The 24,782-nt window shown below is 35.1% G+C and overlaps 1 protein-coding gene across 6 annotated transcripts in view; it reads left to right on the top strand.

Moving 5' to 3' along the window:
* CEP120 (centrosomal protein 120) overlaps window positions 1-24,782 on the top strand; it is a 76,180-nt gene that overhangs the window by 38,748 nt on the left and 12,650 nt on the right. For all 6 annotated transcript variants that reach the window (XM_012760720.2, XM_020290210.2, XM_076008321.1 and 3 more), the window contains 4 exons: window positions 6,253-6,345; window positions 7,688-7,849; window positions 11,569-11,691; window positions 19,196-19,294. In XM_012760720.2, the coding sequence (XP_012616174.2) occupies window positions 6,253-6,345; window positions 7,688-7,849; window positions 11,569-11,691; window positions 19,196-19,294 (477 nt within the window). The remainder of the gene's footprint in view (window positions 1-6,252; window positions 6,346-7,687; window positions 7,850-11,568; window positions 11,692-19,195; window positions 19,295-24,782) is intronic.

Below are 24,782 nucleotides of genomic sequence, written 5' to 3'. Positions count from 1 at the left end.
TGGAGTAGGAGAGACGCTTTTCACTATAAGATGTTTTGTGCTTCTTGGATTTTGAAACATGCAACTGTATTACCTATTCAAAACATGTATAAATATAAAAAAAGACTACTCTAGAGAAAAAGCCTGCTGATATATGAAAAAGAAAATAGCACATTTCAGTATATATAAAAATTATATTATAGTCTGAAAGTTAAGTCTTGCTCCTATAGTCCCAGATACTCAGGAGGCTGAGACAGGAGGATTCTCTGAGCCGAGGAGTTTGAGGTTGCAGTGAGCTATGGAGCCACTGCACTCCAGCCTGGGTGATAGAGCAAGACCCCAGCGCTAAAAAAATAAATAAATATTAATAAAAAGTCTCAAAAATGCTTAAGCTACTTTTAAGAATTAAATCATGAAATAAATCACATCTTTAAAAATGATAACATGTGACCATCTGATCTTATTCCAGAAAGGAAAAGTTCAGTATTTATTCATTTACACTCAATTTATTAAATAAAACAACCCTAACAATTTGACTTATTTTTGAATACTCTAAATTTAGAAATTTAGAAATACTCACACTAGTGTCTAAATCAGTATTCAGCCTCAAATTTGAGGGGATGAGTCCGCATATCTCCAGTGCTCATTCTTCATGCGTCTCCCTCTCCTCACAAATTCTAGTTGCCTCAGCCTCTCTGGTATCCAGTCTGTTTCCTCAACTCAGCAAGATTGCTAGGCTCTCTTTGAGTTCTCCTTCCTTGAGCTAGTCTGGAAATTACCCTCAGGCAGTAATCCAGAGTTACTGTAGGGCTTGCCTCATTTACTTCCTTCCTGTCTCTTAGGGTTCCTAGTTCTGTGCTGCTCTTTGCCCAGTGTCTGAAAACAGTTTCTTATATGTTCAATTTGTGTTTATAGAGGTGGGCAGTTTGTCTTTGATGAGTAGAAGCAGAAGTCCCACAGGCCTTTGACTTTAAAGTAACCATTGCAGCTTTGTCTAACTTATTTCTTAACCATTAAAAACTTGAATAACCAGTGAACTTTTAAAAAAGCTAAAAGAAAAAGATAGCAAGACTACTTCAAAACCTCTATCTTGTGAAATGTTCAAATAATAAAAATAATAATAATTAGAATTCCTCACATATATTTAAACATTATACTAGTTTTATTGTTACTAAAAGTGAGTTTTATATTAAGTAATATTTGCAGACCTAATATAATTTTAATTGATTTGAGGAAGCTAGAAAATATCATTTTGGTTTTTTGAATTTTTCATCTAGCCTTTAAGACAAGATGAGTTTATCTTTAAGCCATTTTCTTCCATGCTGTTGAAGAGTTTTTCTGAGTTGAGATTTGCAAAATTCAAATCAGGAAAAATTTTGAAAAGTTAATAAAATGATAAGAACTATGACAAATCCAGTTTGTGCCATGATTAAACTTTCTTTTGAAAAAAATCAGTGTTAATGTAATGAGGTGACAGAAACCTCCCCAGGTAACTTTTGGTTTGTTTTCATCTTGGTAATAATGAGGATCTTTTCAGTTAAAATTTTTGATTGGTTTCCATGTATCCAACTTTTACCATTTCAGCTTGAATTGATGAGCTAGTTAATAACTCCTGTTAGAAAATAGAATATGATAGGCTGGCTCGTGCCTGTGATCCCAGCACCTTGGGAAACTGAGGGGGGAAGATCATTTGAAGCCAGGAGTTGAAGACTAGCCTGAGCAACATAGTGAGACCCTGTCTCTACAAAAAATAGAAATATCAGCTGGCTGTGGTAGCGTGTTCCTGTAGTCCCAGCTATTTGGGAAGCTAAAGCAGGAGGATCACTTGAGCCCAGGTGTTTATAGTTTTAGTTGGCTATATTGACACCACTGCACTCTCTCCTGACAACAGAGCAAGACCCTATCTCAAAAATAAAAAAGAATATGCTGCTTGCCCAGTAAGTGGTTAAGCTGTCTGTTTGAATTAGTCATATTGTAAAAATAGATTTGAGTTTTAGATTTGCCATTTTCTTTCAACCTAAGTGCATTTTGAGACTAAATACTTTAATTCATTTATCTTAAAGTACCTTATCTTGAAAGAATATTGTGAACTAGAATGTGCTAACATGTGATCAGTTTTTTAAAATTTTGTAAGCCACTATAAAATGAACTCACTAGGGAGAAAAAAGCAGTTTTTCATCAGTATGATGAAATCTTTTAAAGCTAAATGCTCTGAAAATCTCACATCACATGTTTTCATCTTTTAATTTAAAATTTTTAGTTGTAGGTACGTAATAGTTGTATTATTTATGTATATATTTATATATATTTATATTTGTAATATATTTATAGGGTACTGGTGATGTTTTGGTATAGGCATACAATGTATATATTACTCAAATCAGTGTAATTGAGGTCACATGTTTATGTCAATTATATATAAGTCTTTTCTGTTACTTTATTTTTATTTTGTTTACCTGAAGTTTTTCTTAACACACTGTATAACTTCTTTCATACTTTGAAAGTTTACCTGAAGGAGTATATATGTGTGTGTGTGTGTGTGTGTGTGTGTGTGTGTGTATACACACAGGAACAGGAACCAGGTTACATACATACCTGGTTCCTGTTCACACACACACACACACACACACACACATACCTGGTTCCCGTTCTGCCATTTGGAGCAGTTGAGATAATGTTTACTTGTATTACATATGACTGCCCATCAGTTAGCTAAAGATACCAACCATGTACCCACAAAGAAGGAAGACATCAGTTCTACATACGGGGGCTATGAAGTAGTGTTTTATAGATAATATCATGCTTTCACTTGGGTGAAGATTAGTAGATATTGCCAGGTGGACCCAAAGGACATTCCAAACAGAGAAAGCACCTTGAGCAAAGGCAGAGAAGTTTTACTTAGGCTGTACATTAAGAAGATTGTATGTAGTTTGATCTGGGAGGAAGAGAAGAAAGGGTGTGCCTTGTGAAATAAAGTAGAAGAGGTTGACAGAGATTATGAAGAGTTTAGACTAGATCCTGTAGGCTTTTTCAGCCAGGCTTCCCTGAGAGAATGAAGCCCTTAAGGCATCCATTGTTGGTAATGAATTAACTTTATCCTGTGCATTTAGAGTTGTAGAGCTATGTGCCATTTTAGGAGAGGATGGAGAAAATAATCACATCATGATGAACCCTGGTTGAGAAAGGTAAAAATTTGAGAAATTTTTTTTTAATGGAGATTTTTATATAAGAGAATAAGATAATTTTTGTTTTAGAACAGACATTCGTGTGAAAGTATAGTGGATGGAACAGAGGAATGTGAAACTCAGGTCCGAGAGACCAGAAAAGCAATAATCTGTATAAAAGAAAATGAAGGCTAGAGAAAAGATTACAGAATGGGTTTTAAAGAGATGATATTAAGGAAGCTTATAACCTTAGGCCTTATAGGATCCTCAGTGTTGCCTTACAACCTTACTGCTTTCCCTAGTCAGTTCATTCTCTCACTCTCCAGAACAGTTAATTCACAATTTTTTTCTCTTATCAAACAATCCTCCCTCATCTTCACCCAGTTTTCTCTCTCCCCTTTTACAGCACTTCCTCCACTGGGCTTTCTAGACTATACTTTCCTAGTACTGTATTTGTATTGTCTTCAGTCATCTCTCCTTCCCAGTTTTCATGCTAGATCCTTCTCTTTATCCCAAACTCTAAATATTGGCTTGTCCCAGGGTCCAGGTCCTCAGATCTTTACTCAATTATTTGATGATTTCATCTACTTTCTTGGTATTATATATATCAAATTGTATATATTACACACACACACACACACATATACACACACCCCTAAACCTATCTACTTCCTTCCATCCCCAACTTTCCTTATGCCCTTGGCTATTTAGCTGCCTGCATTGCCAATTGGCTATCTAATATGCATCTCAAATTTAGTGTTTCTGCAAACAGTATCTCCATCCTCTGTAAGTTTTCTTCTATTGATTCTCCACCTTAATAAATAGCACTACTTTTTACTCAGTTGTTCAGGCTGTAAGGTCAAGTCATCCTTGACCTTTTTCATTCCACATCTGGTTCATTAGGAAATCCTATTGGCTCCACATTCAGAATGTATCCTGAACACCACTTTCAGCCACCTCCATCACAATTATCCTGGTTTAAGCCATCATGATCTCACCTAGATTACTACAGTTACTTCTTAACTTGATATCCATTCCTCCATTCCTGGCCTCTGTACCTTGTTATATCCATACCAGCCCAAGAGACAGGCTTTTAAATGTTAAGTCAGATTATGTCCTCCTCTGCTCAAAACCCATCATACTGCTCATCACACTTAGAATAAAACTCAGAATTCTTAAGGACGTACAAGGCCTTATATGATCTGTGCCCTCGCTTCGTCTCTAACCTCATCTTCCATCAGCTTTGTGTTCACACAGTCTATTCTAGCCACACTGGCCTCCATGTCATTCCTCAAATATGCTAAGCCACCTCTCTCTTTAGGGTCTATGGAATGCCCTTCTTTCAGAGATACTTTCTGGTCTCTGCTCAGAATAATCTCAGTGAGATTCTCTACCATTTCCAAAATAATGCTCCCTTCCTCTGTCCCCGGGTATTGTCTTCTCACTCTGCCTTATTTTCTTCATAGCATTTACTTATAGTATATATGCACTTGCTTATTTATAGTCTCTTTTTCAAAATATAGGATCCACAGAATATGTTAGGCATATAATAAATATTTGTAAAAATAAAAAATTATGATTTCAGGTTTTATACATTTTTGAATTTTGAGATATGAGGAATATTGATGTGTTCAGCAGGTATTTGGATCTATTGGCCTGAAACTCTGGCAGGAGTTTTGGCCTTATAATATAAATTTAGGAGTCCTTAGTACATGTGATGGTAGGTAGATGAGCTCACCCAAGGAGGTCATGTAGAATGGGAGGAAAAGACATCTTGAGACAGAACTCTGGGAACACAGATATTTGGGTGTTTATATTAGTGATTTGTGTAAGGACACAAGGCATACTTGTAAATGAACCAAAACTAGATGGTAGAGTTAACAGAATTCATATATAAAATGACCCTGATTGGTTGGTATGCTAGTCCTAAATCATCAAAATTCAGTTTAACAAGGGCAAGGGTCAAATTCTGTAGTCAAAGCAGTCATGTGGACAATGGGCATAGTTATGCCAGATTTAAAGACAAAAACACTTTGACATTAACAGTGTGACTAGGATCCTCCAATAGCAAATGCAATTTTACACTAAAGTGGTAGACATGGGTTGTCTTAGTCTTTGGCATTACACTATCTTTGGTCTCTCAAATAGTGAGAGTATGGTCTCACATCTGGATATTATATTTTTGAAAGAACTTAGTCTGGAACCGCCAAGACATTAGAGGATATGGAAATTATAATATGTGAATAACAATTCAAATTTGTGTTTTTTTCTTCTCTAAGATAAAGACTAGCAAGAGATGTGATGTCTGTTACCAGTCTCAAATATATAAACATAATGTGTTTTTCCCCCTCTGTCCTAGGATAAAAATAGGATTAAAGAGTAGATTGTAAGGATTATCAAACCAGGACTTTACTGGCAATAGGAAAGAGGATCAGGATAGGGCCTGGGACCTTGAGACAAGTTGGTGAAGATGGTAGAAAAATAAGTTCAGAAAGTTCTAGTAAAAAATGATCAGTCTAAATTGAAAGATAGAAAAACCAGGAGAATCCTACATCTGGTATACGTAGGCCTCCTGTCTTGAATAGGACTCATACCTTTAAAAACAGAACAGAACAGAACTTTAGGCCTGAAATAATTCAGTTACTAGGCTAATTCAGTTACGTGGCCCAAGCAGGGATTCAGTTACTGGAACTGTAGTAAAAGGTCAGATATGAACCAGTAGGAGAACTGAATGGTAACTGAATAGCTGATCTAACCACAGGTTTAGTTCTAAGAATTGTGAGTGTAAGTGACAGAGGGCTTCAGACATATACTAGAGCGTCAAGTAAGGCAGATTTTAAGGAGGTAGGTTTTGACTAAGCACAAGATTTTACCAGCAGGGTGATTGCCCAGTAGGAATATGGACTTTCTTGGGAGACTGAATATCACTAAAAATATATGAGTAGTTGCTAGGTGGGCTTCTTTTTTTAGAGTACAGCAGAAAGAATTTCTGCTTTGAATTGGTAGATCTAATTTGTATTTCATAGAAATACATTTCTATGAAATATATTTTTGAATTTATGTGTATTTTTTTAATTTGAGGAGAAGGTAACCTTTTACTGTCTTTTAGGTGGCTGAATATACTATTCTAGAAGGAAAACTTCAAAAAACCCTAATTGACTTAGAGAAGCGAGAGCAGCAGCTTGCTAGTGCGGAGTCAGAGGTATGCCATTCATCTATCATATATCTTTATTTTGCAGAGTCTTTTAAGTTCATACCATTAATTTTTGCTCTATACTCATAAAATATATTTTATAGAACTTGTCTTTCAGACAACATGGAGAAAACTGCTGTCCAACTGGGTAAAGCATGTCTTATATGTTAGAATGTTAGGAATAAATAGAAAAGTGTTATTTGAAATATGTAACTATTATTCAGCCAGCTTTCGCTGACTTCTACAATAGTGGATGTTTGGAATTAGCTTTCCCATTATGCAGAAGGAATGAATAGTTGCACTGTTTAGAAGAGAAAATGTAGCATAGGCCCAGGGGCATAGAATCCTGATTTTGTTTTCAGGAAGAAGGGAATTTCCCTCTTTCTTGACCATTAAAGATTAGATCTGAAGAAGAGAGAACTTATGTCAATATTATACCTAGTTAACATTTTTATTAGGCTTTACCCTAAATGTTTTTAAAAATTTCTGTAAAGATCATTTCAAAATAATTAGTATTTCTTCCACATTAAATTTATATGTTCCTTCCCTAACCAAAATGTGTTTCTTAAAATTTTCTCAGCAAGTCACCCAACCATGTCATTATACATTTTCTGGGCTTTCTGAATAATTTAGGTGTTTAAATTTAAATATAAGGTAGATGTTTTCCTCTAATACTAAGGGTCTGTTATCTATTATATGATCAGGCAGTGAATCAGGTTGTTAAAAGAAGAAAAGAAAATTGGGCATCTTTGCTTATATAAAAAAGGGGTTTTGTTTAAATGGGAATTTTTAGTGGTTAGGGCCTTTTCAACTGAATTTATACAAGTTGTATATGGATTTTTGTATATACTTGTATATTAGTATTAAATTATGATTGATTGAAAATAATATTGGTTGCTGGGCATGGTGGCTCATGCCTATAATCCAGCACTTTGGGAGGCCAAGGTGGGAGGATCGTTTGAGGTCAAGAGTTTGAAACCAGCCTGAGCAACATAGTGAGACCCCCATCTCTACAAAAAATACAAAAATTAGCTGGGTGTGGTGGCACATGCCTGTAGTCCCAGCTACTCAGGAGGCTGAGGCAGGAGGATCACTTTAGCCCTGGAGTTTGAGGTTGCAGTAAGCTATGATCACACATCTGTACTCTAGGGTAGGCAACCAAATGAGACCCTGTTCCAAAAAAGAAAAAGAAAATTTATAATATCGGTATACTTGAACATTACCCCTCTAATAACTAAAAACGACATGACAAGAAACTTGTTGATATTCTGAACATTTTACTCTATAGAGTATCGAACAGTATAATGCAGTTAGTAATAGCCCAGCCTCTTAAAGATGCCTTTGTTTTAAGCTTCAAAGAGAAAAAAAGGAACTGCAATCAGAACGTGAACGGAATATGCAAGAACTTCAGGATTGTATCCGTAGAGCCAAAGAAGACTGTGTTCACCAAGTAGAACTAGAAAGGTTAAAGATCAAGCAGCTAGAAGAGGATAAACACCGACTTCAGCAGCAGGTTGGATAAAATACTTGTCATCTTTTTATACCGTTTACTTGCATTCTGGAAATATCAGAAGTAGTTCACTAATTATGAAAAGTGGTTAAAATCATAGTAATTTGGACTGTTAATCATATTTATTGCACTGAGATACAAATAACACTTTTAAGTTGGATCTTCTTTTTCTAAGTTAAAGCCAATGGCTATTCTTGGAATATTTTTCCTGCCCTTATAACTATTTACATGAAATTGTACTATATTTCAGGTCACATTTCTAACTTAAAATCTTTTTCTGATAAGTCTCCTTTGAGCAAACATAGATATTCTTCATGTTGCAGTGGACCAAATTCAGTTAAGGACCAAATTTCATAAGAGAATTATCTGTGCTCCTCTGCATTTCCTCACCTCACATTCGCTTCTCAACGCATCCCACTCTGCTTTCCATCCCCAATCCTCCAGCTAGCCAGTTGTCAGAGAAGCCATCGATGGCTAAATCACCAAGCTCGTTGGGCATTTTTCATTTCTCATCTGACTAAAACTTACTGACATGAACACTTTTGTCCTTGTTTTGTATATTATCTTCTCAACGTCTATATCCTTCCTCTCCTTGTTTTCCTCTACCTTTCTGGCCACCCCTCAGGCTCTTTTGCAGGCCCCTCTTCCTATATCCAGTCATTAAATGTTGGATTTCCTCCAAACTCAGGATTTACTTTCTACAAAACAATCTTACCCATCCCCATGACATCAGAGACTATATGTTCATCTGGAACTTTCCCATTTATATCCAAGTACTACCTTGTACTCTAGACTCATATACCTGATTGCCTTTTGACATCTTTACTCGGATGTCTTAAAGGCATTTAAAATTTAAAACACAATGTTATCCTTTTATTCATACCTTATACTCTTCCTGTAAGTGTTCTTTATTTCAGTAATGAGCTCCTCTAATCTGTTCCTCATGTTGCAGCTACAGTGATATTTTTGAAGTTTGGGGATCTTGACACCCTCCTCTTTAAAACCTTTCAGCTGCTGCGTATTGCTCAGAGGATAAAGATCAGAATCATTACCTTCCCCCGTAAGCTTCTGCATGGTTTGGAGCCTGTCTGTCCAACTTCATCTCCCACTCTTTCACCTCTGCTGTATATTCTTCACCCATACTGGTCTTCCTTCAGGTCCTCAAGCATGCCATACTCACTTCACCCATAGGATCTTCATATGTGCTGCTTTTTCTGAGCTTAGTGAACTCTACACGTCCTTCAGTTTTCAGCCAAAGTATCATTTACCCCAAGCAATCTTCCTTGACTCCTGGTCCCCAAGTCTAGGTCAAGTTTTTGTTATATGTTCTCATAGGACATTATTCTCATTACTCTCCCATTCTTTTTCTTTATGATGTATTGTATCAGTTTGTTTTTATTTTCATTAGTATGAAAATTTAATCAGCATCAGATTATTTGGTCCATAACAATTGTTTTGGTTTTTAGCTATATGCCAGGAGCCCTGCCCAGTCATCAGATATAACAGGGGCTCATTAAATATTTACTAAAGAAGAGAAGGATCAGAGTGTTAAAAATTAAGCTTATCTTTCTTGAACAATTTCAGTGTAGATTAGATATGTATGATGAATGCCTCCATAGTCTTCAGTAAATTCTGTCATGAAGAACAGTTTCCATAACAGCTCAAGGTCAGTTATGGTCACAGTATTTAGGTGGTTGTAAGTCTGAATTTGATTGTTACAATGGGGAGGTCTCATTTAAAATATAAAAGATAAAGTTGTAAAAGTGGGCAGTTATGATGAGATTCACCAGTAATGCTTCTCTTTTTTCATTTATCAGTAAGATTCAGCCATGTAGAACAAAAGCTTTTAACATGTATTAGAATCACCAGGGGGGCTCTTGAAAATATGCATGTGTGTACCCTGTCACAGACTGATAGAATTAGCTTACATCTTTGTAGGAAGAACGTTGGTGGGAAAAACTGGAATTCTGGAAAAATTAGCCGGGGTATACCACTGCTCTAAGACCTGGAGGCAAGAAGGACAGGGGAAGTTTCCAAAATGCCAAAATTACTAAGTCCATGAATGTATACATTTCACGTTTTATGTGTAGAAAAACATTTTAGGCCTTTACTCTGACCTTTGTACATGTGTTATATGTACAATTCTAACTAAATGGGTAGAAGGGACAGTATAAAGTATCTATACTCAAATAGATAAAAGCAGGTACCAGGACTTAAAAGAGCCAACATTCCTTAATAGCTTACTGCTTTACAACTTGATTGTAATAAAATGATTGTTTATGGTAATGTCCTGGAATGGTGAAGAAACTGCCAAATGTACTCTCAAGTTTCTTAGCTTTTGTTTAAAACAGAAAAGTCAGAGAAATATTTTAGAAAGGTTTCTATTCCACTTTGGATGTTAAAAGAGGTAAAAACTTCAGTTATGTGGAAATCTCTCATGTATGCAACGCCTCTTACCTAAAGATGCTAGAAAAATCCTAATTAGAATTGTATATTATTGATGATTTAAGTTACATTTTTGCCAGAAATTCTCAGTATTTGAAATTTAGTTACGTGTTATATCTTAGGAAAGAGATCTTTGGTTTACCTAATGATGGATACTCATATCAATATGTGTTTTTGGAAAGCCATCTTTAACAATTCTTGTTTACATTTCATACAAAAAAAAAAAAAAAATCCCAGGCTGGGCACAGTGGTTCATGCCTATAATCCTAACACTCTGGGAGGACAAGGTGGGAGGATTGCTTGAGGTCAGGAGTTCAAGACTAGCCTAAGCAAGAGCGAGACCCTGTTTCTACTAAAAATAGAAAATTAGTGGATGTGGTGGCACATGCCTGTAGGCCCAGCTGCTCTGGAGATTGAGATAGGAAAATTGCTTGAGCCCAGGAGTTTTAGGTTGCTGTGAGCTAGGCTGATGCCCTGGCACTCTAGCCTAGGCAACAGAGTGAGACTCTGTCTCAAAAAAAAAAAAAAAAGAAATCCCAAATTCAAAAAGAACATCTTTATAGCCATTTTTTTGTTTTGTTTTATTTACTTTTGAAACTATTCTAAGGGAAATTGGCGTGTTTAGTCAAGGTAGTCTACCTAATTTTTTGTTTTTTGTTTTTTTCTTTTAAGGAAGTATTGACCGGTTTCATTTGAGCCTTAGGGGATGGGGTCTGAATTTTTGCCCCCCACAACTGACTACCTCACTAGCTCTTTGGCACTGCCTCAGTTATTTAGCTCTTTGACCCTCAGTTTTCTTACCCGTAAATATGAAGGAATTGAACCAAATAATCTTTACATTACCTTAAGCTGTAATAGTATTTGAATTTGTAAAATTCATATAATATCAAAATACAAGAATAAAATTTAGCTTATTTTTATTTTCAAAGATAATCTGGTATACCTTTTCTTATACCTGTCATCCTAAGAAAAGTATAAAGAAAGTATCAGTATTTCTGTAAGGTGACTTTTAAATTTGGCATTTAAAGTTTAACAAAACAATTTTCATGATACTGGTTTTATAAGAAATTTCATACCCTTCAAAAGTTTTGTATAATCAGTTGATTGACTGTATTTTTAATTACTAGGGTTCTTTATCTTCCTTATTATACTTTATGTATTTTCCAAATTTTCTGCTATGAACATGCTTTAGAATAAAAAAATCTGTTGAATTAAATTCTGTACTTTTAACCTTTGCATATCATTGTTTTAAACTTGCTATACTTTTTTTAATACAGCTTACTGATGCTGAAAATAAGTATAAGATTTTAGAAAAAGAATTCCAACAATTCAAGGATCAGCAAAGCAACAAACCAGAAATTCGTCTACAGTCTGAAATAAATCTTCTCACCTTGGAAAAGGTACCTGTGTTAATTTTGGCAGCTTAACTAATCCTAGTGATCAGTTTTGAAAAATCAATAAATAATACTTTTATCTACAGTGTAAAATGTTCCACTGTAGTGTTCTAATATCAAATAAGAATGCATCAGAGAATTCAAGGCACACGACATTATTAGTACTTGAATTTCCTGGCTTATGTCACTAAAGTTATAGCTTATACTGGTGTCCTTGGTTGCAAACAACAGAACTAACCCTAGGAATAAAGGAATTTATAAAACTATCAAGAGGCTGAAGAACCATTTTCAAAATATGGGCAGGAACCAAGGGAAGCAACATACAGCCAATTCCTTGTCACATAACAGTCTACTTAGGATGCTCCAGTTGGTGCCATCACTGCATGTCACTGGATTCCACATCCTCTGATTCTAGTGTCATACTGTTAAACTCTCAGTTTTGTGGTAGCCAATGTGAATGTTCTGTGTACCACTATCCTCTAGATTCAATGTCCTAGACAGGAGCATTCATTTGAACTACAGATTTGCACTCTAGCTCTCAGCTGGAAGAAGGGATATTTGTCTGATTTTGTTTTCTGTGGTTAGAAGTCATGTCCTGCCTCTCATTTATATTTGGATTCCCTCACTAATAGGATGTTCAGGTGTTAGGCATTAAAAAATGTGTCATGTCCAACAACCTGAGTTTGACAGTATGGGTTCCTGCATTTTATGATTTGATGATTTTTAGGCATCATTAAAAAGATATAGCATACACAGGAAAACAACCTTTAACAGTTTAAGGATTTAATTGTGCCAGCCATTCCCTGTCTTTCCCACTCAGCTTGTATTGAAGGCTTCCTTGTTCTTTCACTTCTATAGATTCAGCCACTAGGGGGCAGTAAAGGAAGATTGGTAGGTGGGAGTTGAGAATGCCAGGGTTCGTTTTCTCTCTCTCTCTCTCTCTCTCTCTCTCTCTCTCTCTCTTTCTCTCTCTCTCTCTCTCTCTCTCTCTCTCTCTCTCCCTCCCTCTCTCCCTCTCTCCCTCTCTCCCTCTCTCCCTCTCTCCCTCTCCCTCTCCCTCTCTCTCTCTCTCCCTCTCCCTCTCCCTCTCCCCCTCCCTCCCTCCCTCTCTTTCCCTCTCTCTCCCTCTCTCTCCCTCTCTCTCTCCCCCCCTTCTCTTATTTTCTCTGGCAGTGGTTGCAACTTTTTGTGGTTCCATCTTCCACCAGGCAGCCCTTCTCTCCAGCTTTCTTTGGGTAATCCCAGTGCTTCTAGTTCACCAGACAAGAATGTTCCATAAGCATTTCCTTTGAGCATCACCTTTGAGTGTCATGTTAACACTCAAAGTTTTGGATTTTGGAGCATTTTAGATTTCAGATTAGAAATATTTAACCTATAGTAATAGTTTAAAAAATAAAAATAGGGCTGATAAAAGAATGCTGAAAACAGGGTAATTTTGGCCATATAAGGGATGGCTGCTAAGTTAAAGAATTCAAATTTTAACTGGTAGAATAGTCAGACATTACTTCCAAGTTTATAGGGTTGGCTTAATGGCTATAAATGATGAACATGGTAAAATAGTAATCAGAAAATAGCATTAGGGAGCAAGAGATAGACAAAGGTTTCGGAAAATGGACTAAAAGAATAGCAGTGACATTAAGAGTACTTTTGAGCAAAGTAATGACTGGTGTGTGTTAAAGTGTATCAGGGAGAGGAAGACCACTGAATAGCTTCTAAACCTTTTATTTCTTAACTCCAATACTCAAAACCTTAAAGTTTATGTTGAGATACTATAATCTGATATTAAGCTATAGGATAGTTTTTTTTTTTTTTTAGAAACTTTTAATACTCTTTGTGACTATTTCAGAACTACCACAATCCAAACTAAATCATAAACTTTCCAAGGCAGAAATCATGTTGCAACTATTTTCATATTACTTGTGCTTATAGCACTCTGTACCTTATAGTACTGAGTAAACATTTGTTAATAGTTTTAAAGGACTAGCACAATCTTTGTTACTCAAAATTTTCATACATTCATTCAGCAAAAATTTATGAGGAGGGCATATTGTTTGTCATTGTGGTACAAAAAGGTTTGGAGATGTTAAGTTCCTAGGATTATTATTAGTCTTGCATTGAACAAGACAAACAGATTCCTCAAGGAGCTCTGTTTTAGAAGAGAGAGTAAACAGATGGATGAGATCATTTTTATTAATGCCATGCATAATAAAAGTAAAAAAAGGGTGGTGTCATAGTGAATGTGGCAGTGTAGGTGACATGGCAGGACAGATGCCATTCCACATACAGTAGTTAAGGAAGGCCTCTTTCAGGTGATGACTAACATCTGTATTGAGATCTGTGAGGAGAGGGAGTGCCAGCAGTGTACAGAGCTATGGGGACCGTGCCCGGGAACACCTGCGAAGGTGTTGAGGTGGGACTAAGCCTGGTTGGTGGATAGGTAGGAAAAAGGCCATCCTAGAGCATGAGGGGAAGAGGATGTACAAGGTGAGGTTCAAAATATGGGCCTTTAAAGCCATGGCAAGAAGTTTAGGTTTTGTTTTTATTGTAATACAGTTGTATTAATTGCGTAATAGTACTTAACAGCATGGACACTTGAGCCAGGTGACCTTGGTTCAAATACTAGCTCTGCCACTTACTAGCTGTGTCCCTTGGGCAAGTTGCTTTACTTCTCTATACTTATTTCCATATCTTTTAAATGGAGGTAGTAAGGTTGACAACAGAATTAAATGACTTAATATTTGTAAAATGTTTAGCTCAGAACCTGCAACATTGTTTATTTTACTTAACACTTATACTTACAGACATAAAATTTAAATAATGAGATACATCGAAAGGTTTTAAGTAAAAGAGTAACTTGATCTTTACATTAAAAAACATCTTTCACCTAGTGTGTAGAAAATACATATAAGAGTATAAGACCTGTCTGTTTGGATAAAGACCCATATATTTAACTGCTTACTCATTGTCTTTTCTTGAATTCCTTAGAGCAATAGTTCTCAAACTTTTTGGATTCAGGACCTTTTGTACTATTACAGGTTATTGAGGACTCCAAAGCACTTTGTATCTGTTGATAATCACTATATTAGAAATTAAAACTGCAAATATATTAAAATCTTATTTTAAAAAAATAAACCCAATAGTAATGTAAATAACATTTTTATGAAAAATAACTATTTTCTAACACACAAAAAATTGAGAAGAGTGATATTGTTTTACTCATTTGCACATCTCTTTAGTGTCTGGATAATAGACCTCTGAATTTTTATATCTGGTTTTACATTCAATCTGTTGTGATATTATGCATCACGTGGCCTCTGGAAAACTCCATTGTATATTCGTGGAAGAATGAAAGTGGAAAAGACAAATAATGTCTTAGTCTTATTATGAAAATAGTTTCGACCTCCTGGACCTTTGGAGGTCAACACTGGCGTCTTCAGATTATCTCAGCATGTCCACAACTAAACTCAGTCTAAACTCGTTTTTATCTAGTGTTTCTGAACTCAATAAATGTTTCTATAGTGTTAACTGCCAGGCTATCTCGAGCTACTTCTTATCCCCACATTGATTTATTTGCAAAGTTTGTTGATTCTTTTCGTACATATTTGGATAATCTCTTCATTTTTCTACCAGTGAACTTGAATTCAGCTGGACATTTCCCACTCCTCTTTTGATAAAACCAAGTGTTTTGGTGTTAATGAATCCTATAGTACCTATCAGAAATATTTGAAGCACTTATTAGACAGTATCTCATCAATTCTGCCAAGATCTAGTAAGTTGGTGTCTTAAGAGTATTTCAGTTTTATCTTGGGGAAATTCAGAGACCAGGTATCAAAATTATAACAGGCATTATCTTATCTCTGAATATGGATTGGTTGACTGCTAATATATACCATAGAAATAAATTTTAAATGATTTTTAGAATTCTTTCTTTCAACTCTATATTTACCAAAAGGATAAAAAAATTACTAAACATATTGAAAGTATAAATAGTATTATGAACCTATTGAGAGAGAAAAATACATAATTGAATTCCCTCTGTATTAGATGTAATGAATTCATCCAGCTCTCCAGCAGTTTAAGTGCCTAACAAAACAAGGCTTTTCAGTTCTTCTGAAAATTCTTTGTAAATCTTTTTGGAGCCAGAAGAGGGCAGACTTTTATTTCTTAAATAATGACATAGATAAAGGCACAAAAAAGACACAAGTGAAGAAGTATTTGATTTAGTCTGTAAGTTCTGGTTATGTCTGATTGAGAGGTTTTTTTCTTATTACCCATTCTTTTAAACATAACACACATACTCCCATTTTCACTGAAATGGTCTAAAAACAAATTAACATTAAGATAACAGTTTTACCAAATGTAATTCTTGATTCCTTTTACAGGTTGAGTATCCCTTATCCAAAATGCTTGTGACCAGAAGTGTTTCAGATTGTTTAGGATTTTGGAGTATTGACATGATATTTTCCAGTTCAACATCCATAATTTGAAAATCTAAAATCTGAAATGGGCCAATGAGCATTTCCTTTGAGCATCTTGTCAGCACTCAAAAAGTATTGGATTTTTGGAGCACTTTAGATTTTGGATTTTTGGGTTAAAGATACTGAACCTGTATTATATAAGAAGTGAATAATAGTTTATGATTTTCTTTTAGCTAGGAAATGTAAAATATAAAAAATGTATAATTTAGTAGGACATATAGAGGTTGAAAAGACAGAAAATATATTAATAAAGAATATAGATATTTTTGATCAAGCTAAAATTTGTGTATTTAAGAATATTTGATATCTACTATATGTCCATCCCTGACTTAGGGCAAATGTGAAAGAGAAGAAAAAATAAAAAAGAGTAAGGGAAAAAAGTACCTTATCTTTTTGGGACTTCACTTTGAAAGAGTTTGTAATGTAACTGGGAGGTAACTTAGCAGTAAATGACTATGAATACTCAAATCTTTATATGCAATAAAGAGAAACCACTTAGTGTTCAGAATCTAGTAATTTTAAGATAACTTCCTGTAGAGATAGAATTTGAGCAGAGCCTTAAGATTTAGGTAATCAGTAAAAAAAAAAAAAAAAAGTTGGCAGACTCAGGAAGTAACTTGGGCAAGGAGAAGGGATGGCATAGGAGACATAAACCTGGTCCTGTTGAATTAGGAATGGGAATTATATTTTGGAATGCCTTGCATCCTAGGCAGAGGAGTTCAGGCTCAATACTGTAGGCAAATAGTAGCTAATGTCGATTTTTTTAGTAGAGAGTCACTTGATCTAATAGTGGTTTGCAGGATTTGTAGATAGAATAGATTTGAGGCCGGGAAGTCAACAGACCCTCTTATAGTTGAGTTGAGTTGAGTTGAGTTGAGTAGAGCCTGGGCTAAGGAAGTAGCAGTAGGAATATATAGGAATAAATATGAAAATATTTCAAGAGAGAAATCTGTAGTTCCTTGTGACAGATTAGACCTGGGAATAGAAGAGTAAGAGACAAAGACAATGAAAGGTATACCTCTAGGAGAGAACTAGAATTGCAGATATATTAAGGGCAGGAACAGGGAAATTGGGAACCAACAAATGCTAGTCTATACTTTGTTTCCACTAGCCTCTGAATTGACTGCAGGCCCTGAGCTGAGTTTTCCTTTCAGGAATGTATAACTTGGCTTATAGTATTACCTCAGTCATGGACCAAGAAAACCTAAATAAAAATATAAGTGCAAAGGTTTCCAGAAGTTTCAGATCTATTTACAGTAAGGGCTCTTAATGTAAGGTCTTTGAATGTCCTGAAATTATTATCAAAATTTTAATTGTATGCATTTTCCTGGGAATTGGGTCCATATATTATATTTCTTTAGAATCACAGAAACATATATATATTTCTAAAAAAAGTTAAGAATCATCGATTTGGTGATAGGAATGAATTAGAAAAATAAGGTTTGTGTCTCAGATTTGCTGGCTACACTTTTTTTATTCATTAAGAATAAAGAAATCATATGTATAATTATACATGTGTTTTAAATTAGCATGAGTATGCAAATGTGAATTATTTTAATAATTATGGCAAATCTGTTATAATCAACCCAGAAAGTTTTTTTCTGATGGACTGGTCCATTGTGTATAAGTAATCTCTCTAGGTTCATCTTTGCCCTAACCCTCATCCTTGGGCCCATCCAATGTAATAGGCCTTATCTAAGACCCATGGACATGATCAACTTTTATAATTGAATATTACTCTTTTATCCCACAACTATAAAAAGATTTCTTTCATATCTTCTGACGTATGGCCTGTTGTTAAATTACCAAGTAATATGTATAAATCTTTGGGGCTTAAGTAGAAGAGATCATCTGTGATAATCTCAGCAGTATTATTCAACTCAAAATGCTTGAGTCCAGTTGTGAAATGTTAACACATTTAAATCCAAGCACTAGGGATTTGTAAAGCAGAAAAGACCTTGACTCCATGTAGTCGTATATTACTGCAGAGACTGTTCTAGTCTTTTGTGAAGGAAAGTTGGCAATCTGCCTTTCCTTTCATTTTATTTTCATCTAAGTTTCTGAAGTTTAAATTTTTGGATAGTGTCTTCACATTTATTTTTCTGTAAAACATTAAGAGCTGTATGTATGGGAAAAACTAGACTTGATATAAAAAAATTAGGCCAGTTCAGAGTAACAGTGTTTTACTGTAATTCAAGCAGATTATTACATTATCACTTAATAGTAAAACTGTCTGTTGGCTACATGAATTTGTTTGGTACTTGGTTTGAAACACTGAGTGAGTACATTCCAAAATACAGCCAAGTTGGCTTTGGTTCATATACAACAGATTGCCTGCTGCAAGTATAAATAACCATATTTTTTAATTGAATCACTTTAGTGTTTTTCTTTATATATTTGAGGAAAAATAAAAAATAGAAGATGTGTGTTATTAAGGAACATTATTTTTCTTACTCTTGGGTTTATTTTAACATTCTTAAAATATTTTTGACTTTGTACTCTTTCTTAGTAAACTGCTTTCTGATAAAACATTTCACTGTTTTCAGAGTTCCATGGTTTTGCCAGAAAATAGTTATAATGAAGAGAGCTAGTAGAGATACTATTATAAGACAAAATTCCACATAATGATAGGCCTCCAAATGGAAAACGTGGTTTCTAAGATTTAGTGTGCCAGCTAAATTGGAATGTTAACAGTTAGAACTGCTTTTTGTAAAAAATGAATGTATTTTTCATTCTATGATCTTTATATAATATACATGTTTAAATACATTTATAGTAACTGTCTGGAGGTTAAGACTAATTCAGTTCTTTTTAGTATAGGCTGTTAGGCAATAAAAATAAGACTATATTTTAAACAAGAAAATGTTCATGTGCCATAATATTTATAGTAAATTATATAACAGTTTTAGATGATGTCGTATGTTACACTGTATAAACTCTTTTCTTAAGCCAGACTCTTTGTATATATTATCTTTCAGTGGTTGTACACAGTGGTATAGTGTTTCACTTGATATGATTTTAATCACTGTTAGGTTGAACTTGAAAGAAAGTTGGAATCTGCAACTAAGTCTAAACTACATTACAAGCAGCAATGGGGACGGGCTTTGAAAGAACTTGCCAGACTTAAACAGGTATGTAATTTATAGCTCATTCTTTTTATGTCTTTTCCTGTTGTTTCTTTACAAGTTTGTATGTTTGGCAATATCTGTTACGTTCAGATGTCTGCATTTGAATCTCCAGTGCTATTTTTTGAGATTATTTTCCTTCAATGAGGGCTTTTTTCCTTCAATGTGTTGTATATGCAAGATCCACCTTTTTTATAATTAAAAACAAACTTTTATGTCTTTTTTTAATTGCCAACTATTCTCTTACCTAAAAGAAATTGGGAATAATTTCTTTTTGCTTTCACTTATAAAACAACCACTCTTGTCCTTCTTAGTAGAAGGAGGAAATTCTTGACAGTGCATTTTGGCGTGGAAATTTAAGGATAATTTCAATGTAACATTTTCTCAAATTTAAGAATATATCTTAAATGTTATTCTTAGGAATACACAGTAATTCAATTAAGAGAAGAGATCAGGCCGGGCGCGGTGGCTCACGCCTGTAATCCTAGCACTTTGGGAGGCCAAGGCGGGCGGATTGCTCAAGGTCAGTAGTTGGAAACCAGCCTGAGCAAGACCCCGTCTCTACGAAAAATAGAAAGAAATTAATTGACCAACTAAAAAAAAAATATGTATACAAAAAAAATTAGCCGGGCATGGTGGCACATGCCTGTAGTCCCAGCTACTCGGAAGGCTGAGGCAGGAGGATCACTTGAGCCCAGGAGATTGAGGTTGCTGTGAGCGAGGCTGATGCCATGGCACTCACTCTAGCCTGGGCAACAAAGTGAGACTCTGTCTCAAAGAAAAAAAAAAAAAAGAGATGAGATCAGAGCGAATTTTTGCATCATTTTAAAAGAGTTTTAAAACCTTCATAGTAATTTCTTGAATTTTTACATTATATCTTTTTTCTTTCCTGCTACTAGACAATAAATGCTGTTAGCTTCATAAGAAATTTATCTTCATTTTGGACATAATTTCTTCAGATGATTAAGATCAAATAAAATATAAGCAAGCTTTTTATTCTGAATCTAATCTATTTGACCAAAAACTTTTAAGGATCAGTATTGGTTAGTTTATTCTAAGTGTGCTTTTCTTTAATGTGTCAGTTTTATTCTGTGTGAGAATTAAGTAGTAGACAGTTTAGCCTAATATAGTTTGTAGATGAGTTGAGATTATAAGCATTATAAATGAAGACAATAAGTATAAGGTATAAGTATAAAGTAAGATAACAAGTGAATATATTATATAAATGCTCAGGACTCAGGATAGACATGGATGGACTGAGGATGTCCTGTATTCGGGGCACAACCCTACATGTACAATAAGTATAAAATAATATTACACCAAGTGTAAGTATGTACAAGACACAGGCCTTCCCCTCAGGGAGCTTACAATTTAGTAATAAAGAAAAAAAAACTATAAATATAGCATTTATTACTTAATAGTAAGAGCCCTGAAAAGAACCAAAGTCTATTTATTAGGACTTGAGAAAGGTGTCATAGAAGAGTAGGTATTTCAGATAGACCTCTGGAGATGGGTAGTTAGGATTTTAATAGAGGAATTGGTTATGATTTAGGAAAGTAATGGGAGAAATGTAAATATAATGAATAGAATGATCATAGCAAAGAGACATGAAGTGGAAAAACAGACTGTTCTTAGAAAATAAAGGAGGGCTCATTTTAGGGGTCATTTCAGAAAATAATGAGGACTGGAACTTAAATGATAGTAGGAATGCAACAAGAAGATTCTTGTCAATAGATGATATCAAGGCTTGAGCAAGGTGGCTCATGTCTATAATCCCAGTACTCTAGGAGGCCAAGGCAGGAGGATTGCTTGAGGCCAGGAGTTCAAGACCAGCCTGGGCAACATAGCAAGACCTTGTTTCTACATAAGAAAGAAAAATTAGCCAGGTGTAGTGACACATGCCTGTAGTCTTAGCTACTTTGGAGGCTTAGGCAGAGGGATGGCTTTGAGCCCTCAGGAGTTCAAAGTTACAGTGAGCTATGATCATGCTATTGCACGCCAGCCTGGGCAACAGAGCAAGACCCTGTCTCTTAAAGAAAAAGAAAAAAAGATATCAAAGGTTCAATGCTTAGTGTTTCCAGTTTTTGAGTTATGTTTATTAAGAAGCTGGTTGGAGTATGGAAAGGAGATAGGATTTGTAAATTGGATGCTTTGATTTTTACAGAAAAAAGATCGGCTGGCCGATAGAAATATGGCTCTGTTGTTGGCAAGATAATTGGGCTTGGGCTTAAAAACAGATGAAGGAGTCCTTTGCAGAGGTGGTATTTGAAGCTGTGCTAGCTAGAACTTGGAATTCTTATATTTAAAAAGGAGAAAGGAAAGCTAATGAAGGCATAACAACTAGAGAGAAATAATGATGCTGGTAGAGCGGTTAGTATTTATTGAAGGCTTACTGTGTGCCAGGTGCTGTGCAAAGCCCTTCAGAACTTTTCATTTAATCCTCACAAAGGTCCCTATATAGCAGGTAATATTATAGATGAAGAAACTGAGACTTAAAGAGCTTATTGCGTATGATCACACAGGTCATAAGTAACAGAGCTGCGATTAAAATCATTTGACCAGAATCCAGGCTTAGCTTCTTTCCCTTTCATAATATTATGGCTTCAGTCCATGGAAGCCAAAGAATTAAAGAATTTCAAGGAGAAGAAGATAAGCCATGGAAGATCTGGATTTCTAACAAGAATATTGAAGCAGAAGAAGTCATGAATTGGTATATCCTAGCAAAGAAAATGCTGTCAGAACCCGCATATGTAGTAGTTAAGAACATGACCTTGCAGTCAAGAGAGCTCGGTTGAGTGTTGGCACTCCCTCTTATTACCTCTGTTGGTAATTTAACTTCTCTGAATAGTCTCCTCATTTGTACAATGAGAAATTTTTTCTCATAGGTTATTTTAAGAATTAAGTGAGTGGCCTGTAAAATGTTTATTTAATACAGTGTTTGGTACATGGTATGCGTTCAGTAAATAGTAACTGTTGTTCAAAAGAGATGAGCCATAAAGCTGTCTTGTAGTATTTTTGCTTTCAGTCATTGTGATTCTAATTGGATGGTAGCTTTGGATATTGATGAATAGAACAAATAATAGAAGGCTTTGTGACTGGTTAGTTGTTTGAAGAAATGATAGGTACCAAAAATACTTTACATTTTTAAGTGTGGAGAATAGGGAAATGTTCTACAGTGATAGTGGTGGGAAATGTGGGTAGGATATAGTTTGAGTAATAACAGTATTTTATATTTTTATTTGGTAGTTTTAATCGATGTTCTGTAGAAAACTGCACAGAAGGAAAAGCATATGTAAGTGCTAAATGTGCAGGTATGCAAGTGTGTCAGTAGGTGAGCTTCCTGCAGTTGAATATGAAGGGGTGTGAGTGTATTGAGTCTGAAGAAACATCTTATAGTTAGTTCATATGTTCATTCTTTCATTCATTCAACAAGTGCCTATTGAGAGCCTACTGTGGACCTTGCACGGTGGCAGATACTGTGGATATAGCAATTGCTCCCATGTGGACTTACAGTTCAAATGGGAGGACTGATTAACAAGAATATAGCACGATGATGACTAATGCAAATGAAGTCAGCAAGTATTAGAAAAATAAGAGGACAACTGGATTATCACTGCATTTGTCCCTCAAAGCTAAAGAAGAAACATTTCAAAGAGAAAATGTTTCAAATAATACTATTAGATTTGAAATCATTTAAAGTTTTAAAATGGAGAGTAGATGAGGAAGGAGTAGAAGATAGTATCTCCATTGAAGAAGTTGAATAATGAACAGCAAGAGACTGATGCAGTGGTGATTAATTATAAGGCCTTACCAAAATCAGTGGAAAAGATGGAAAAGTGTTAGCTGTTGGTTAGGACCGCAGTCCCCAACCCCCAGGCCATGGACTGGGCCACAGAAACAGAGCTCTGCTGCCCCCTGCCCCCAAATCTATGGAAAAATGGTCTTCCATGAAACTTAGGAAAGGGTGGGGGAGATGACGCACAGCAGGTGAGAGGGATGCTAGGGAAACTTCATCTGTCTTTATAGCTGCTCCCTCCTCATCACTCGCATCACTCCTGAGCTCCACCTCCCTCCACCCCAGTCCCTGGTGCCAAAAAGGTTGGGGGCCACTGGGTTAGGACATTTCCTTTGGAGAATTGAACAATCATTAATTCATTGTTAAAACATAATCTCATTATAACTGACATGTTTCTCATTAAAAACTTTGTGTAAGAACTTTTTACTTTAATTGACTTTTAAATTATATTCATATGTATGTTATAGATTACATTTCTTTTTTCTTTTTTTCACCATTTGAGTTTTTTGAATAGAAGTAAATAATGTTCTAAATAGAATCCCCCAAATTCATGGCTCTTTGTTAGTTTTACACCAGGATATTAAGATAATCTTAAAAAGGAGATTCAGTATGAAAGGCTCCCACCAAAGAACTCTCCTTCCTAACACGTGCATCCTCATGTTATTGTTATTTTCCAGTTTTTCCATTTAATCTATTTTCTATTTATCCCTTTCTTGTGTATTTTATACCCTCTTGCCCCAAAACCATTGCAATGTAATTTTAACTGTTTGATTATAGTAAGGGAAGATATCACAAAAGTTCAGATGCCTTCTCTCTCGAGTTACTTTAAATGTATTAAGATAAGGAAAGAAAACATAGTGTTAAATTAGTTGTTCAACTCCAAAACTTATACTCCATGAAAGAAAATAAAAGTTCTTTGACTGCAGTCATGTTCATTGCTTTCTCATTGGAGACCAGTTTTATCCTTATCCCACAACTTTGTGCTTTAGGAAACAACACTATACGAATTTCGAGGTCACTAGGAATCATTGATATTCTGCAGACTGCACTGAGATACAGAACAGAAGTAATAGATTTTGGGATTACCATAGTGAATTGTGCTCTGCCACTAACTGTTTTTGGAAGATTAAAATTAATAACTTCATCAAATTGGCACATTTCATAGGTGAATTACTTCAAAATTTTTTCCTGAAACTTATTAAAAACACATTTATTGTGTTTGAATATAAAATTGGAATCATCTATCTGGTTTTGTTCAGAGGATTGTTTGTGCAACTTCTTGTTTAAATTGGATTAGTACCATGTTAATTTTACATTGCCTCTGGTGAATAGCCACGGGGCTATAATCTCTGCCAGTAATTTGTCACATCAAAACCCTCTGGAGGACCATAGAAAACATTTGTGTAGTACGGATTAGACAGTGAAAGCCATATCTTAGATTGTTAATAAATGTTAATGACAAAACCCAGCTGGTAAAGCTTGGAAATAAGATCTAATGCTCGGTGCCCATTGCCAAAAGAATGTTTAAACAGAGATTTCCATTACTCAAAGGTGACCTAGTATAGTCAATTTGTGAATTAAAAAAATCATAACCTTCTAATTATTTAGAAAAAAAATCTTTTTCTCTTATTCACAACCATAAAAGTCTATTTCCAAGTTGTAAGCTTTTTTGTTCTTTGGTAACTGGGAAGGCAACAG

This window comes from Microcebus murinus, chromosome 11, assembly GCF_040939455.1.
Source record: "Microcebus murinus isolate Inina chromosome 11, M.murinus_Inina_mat1.0, whole genome shotgun sequence".
NCBI classification, from domain to species: domain Eukaryota; kingdom Metazoa; phylum Chordata; class Mammalia; order Primates; family Cheirogaleidae; genus Microcebus; species Microcebus murinus.
This window is presented reverse-complemented; position numbering and strand designations above follow the sequence as displayed.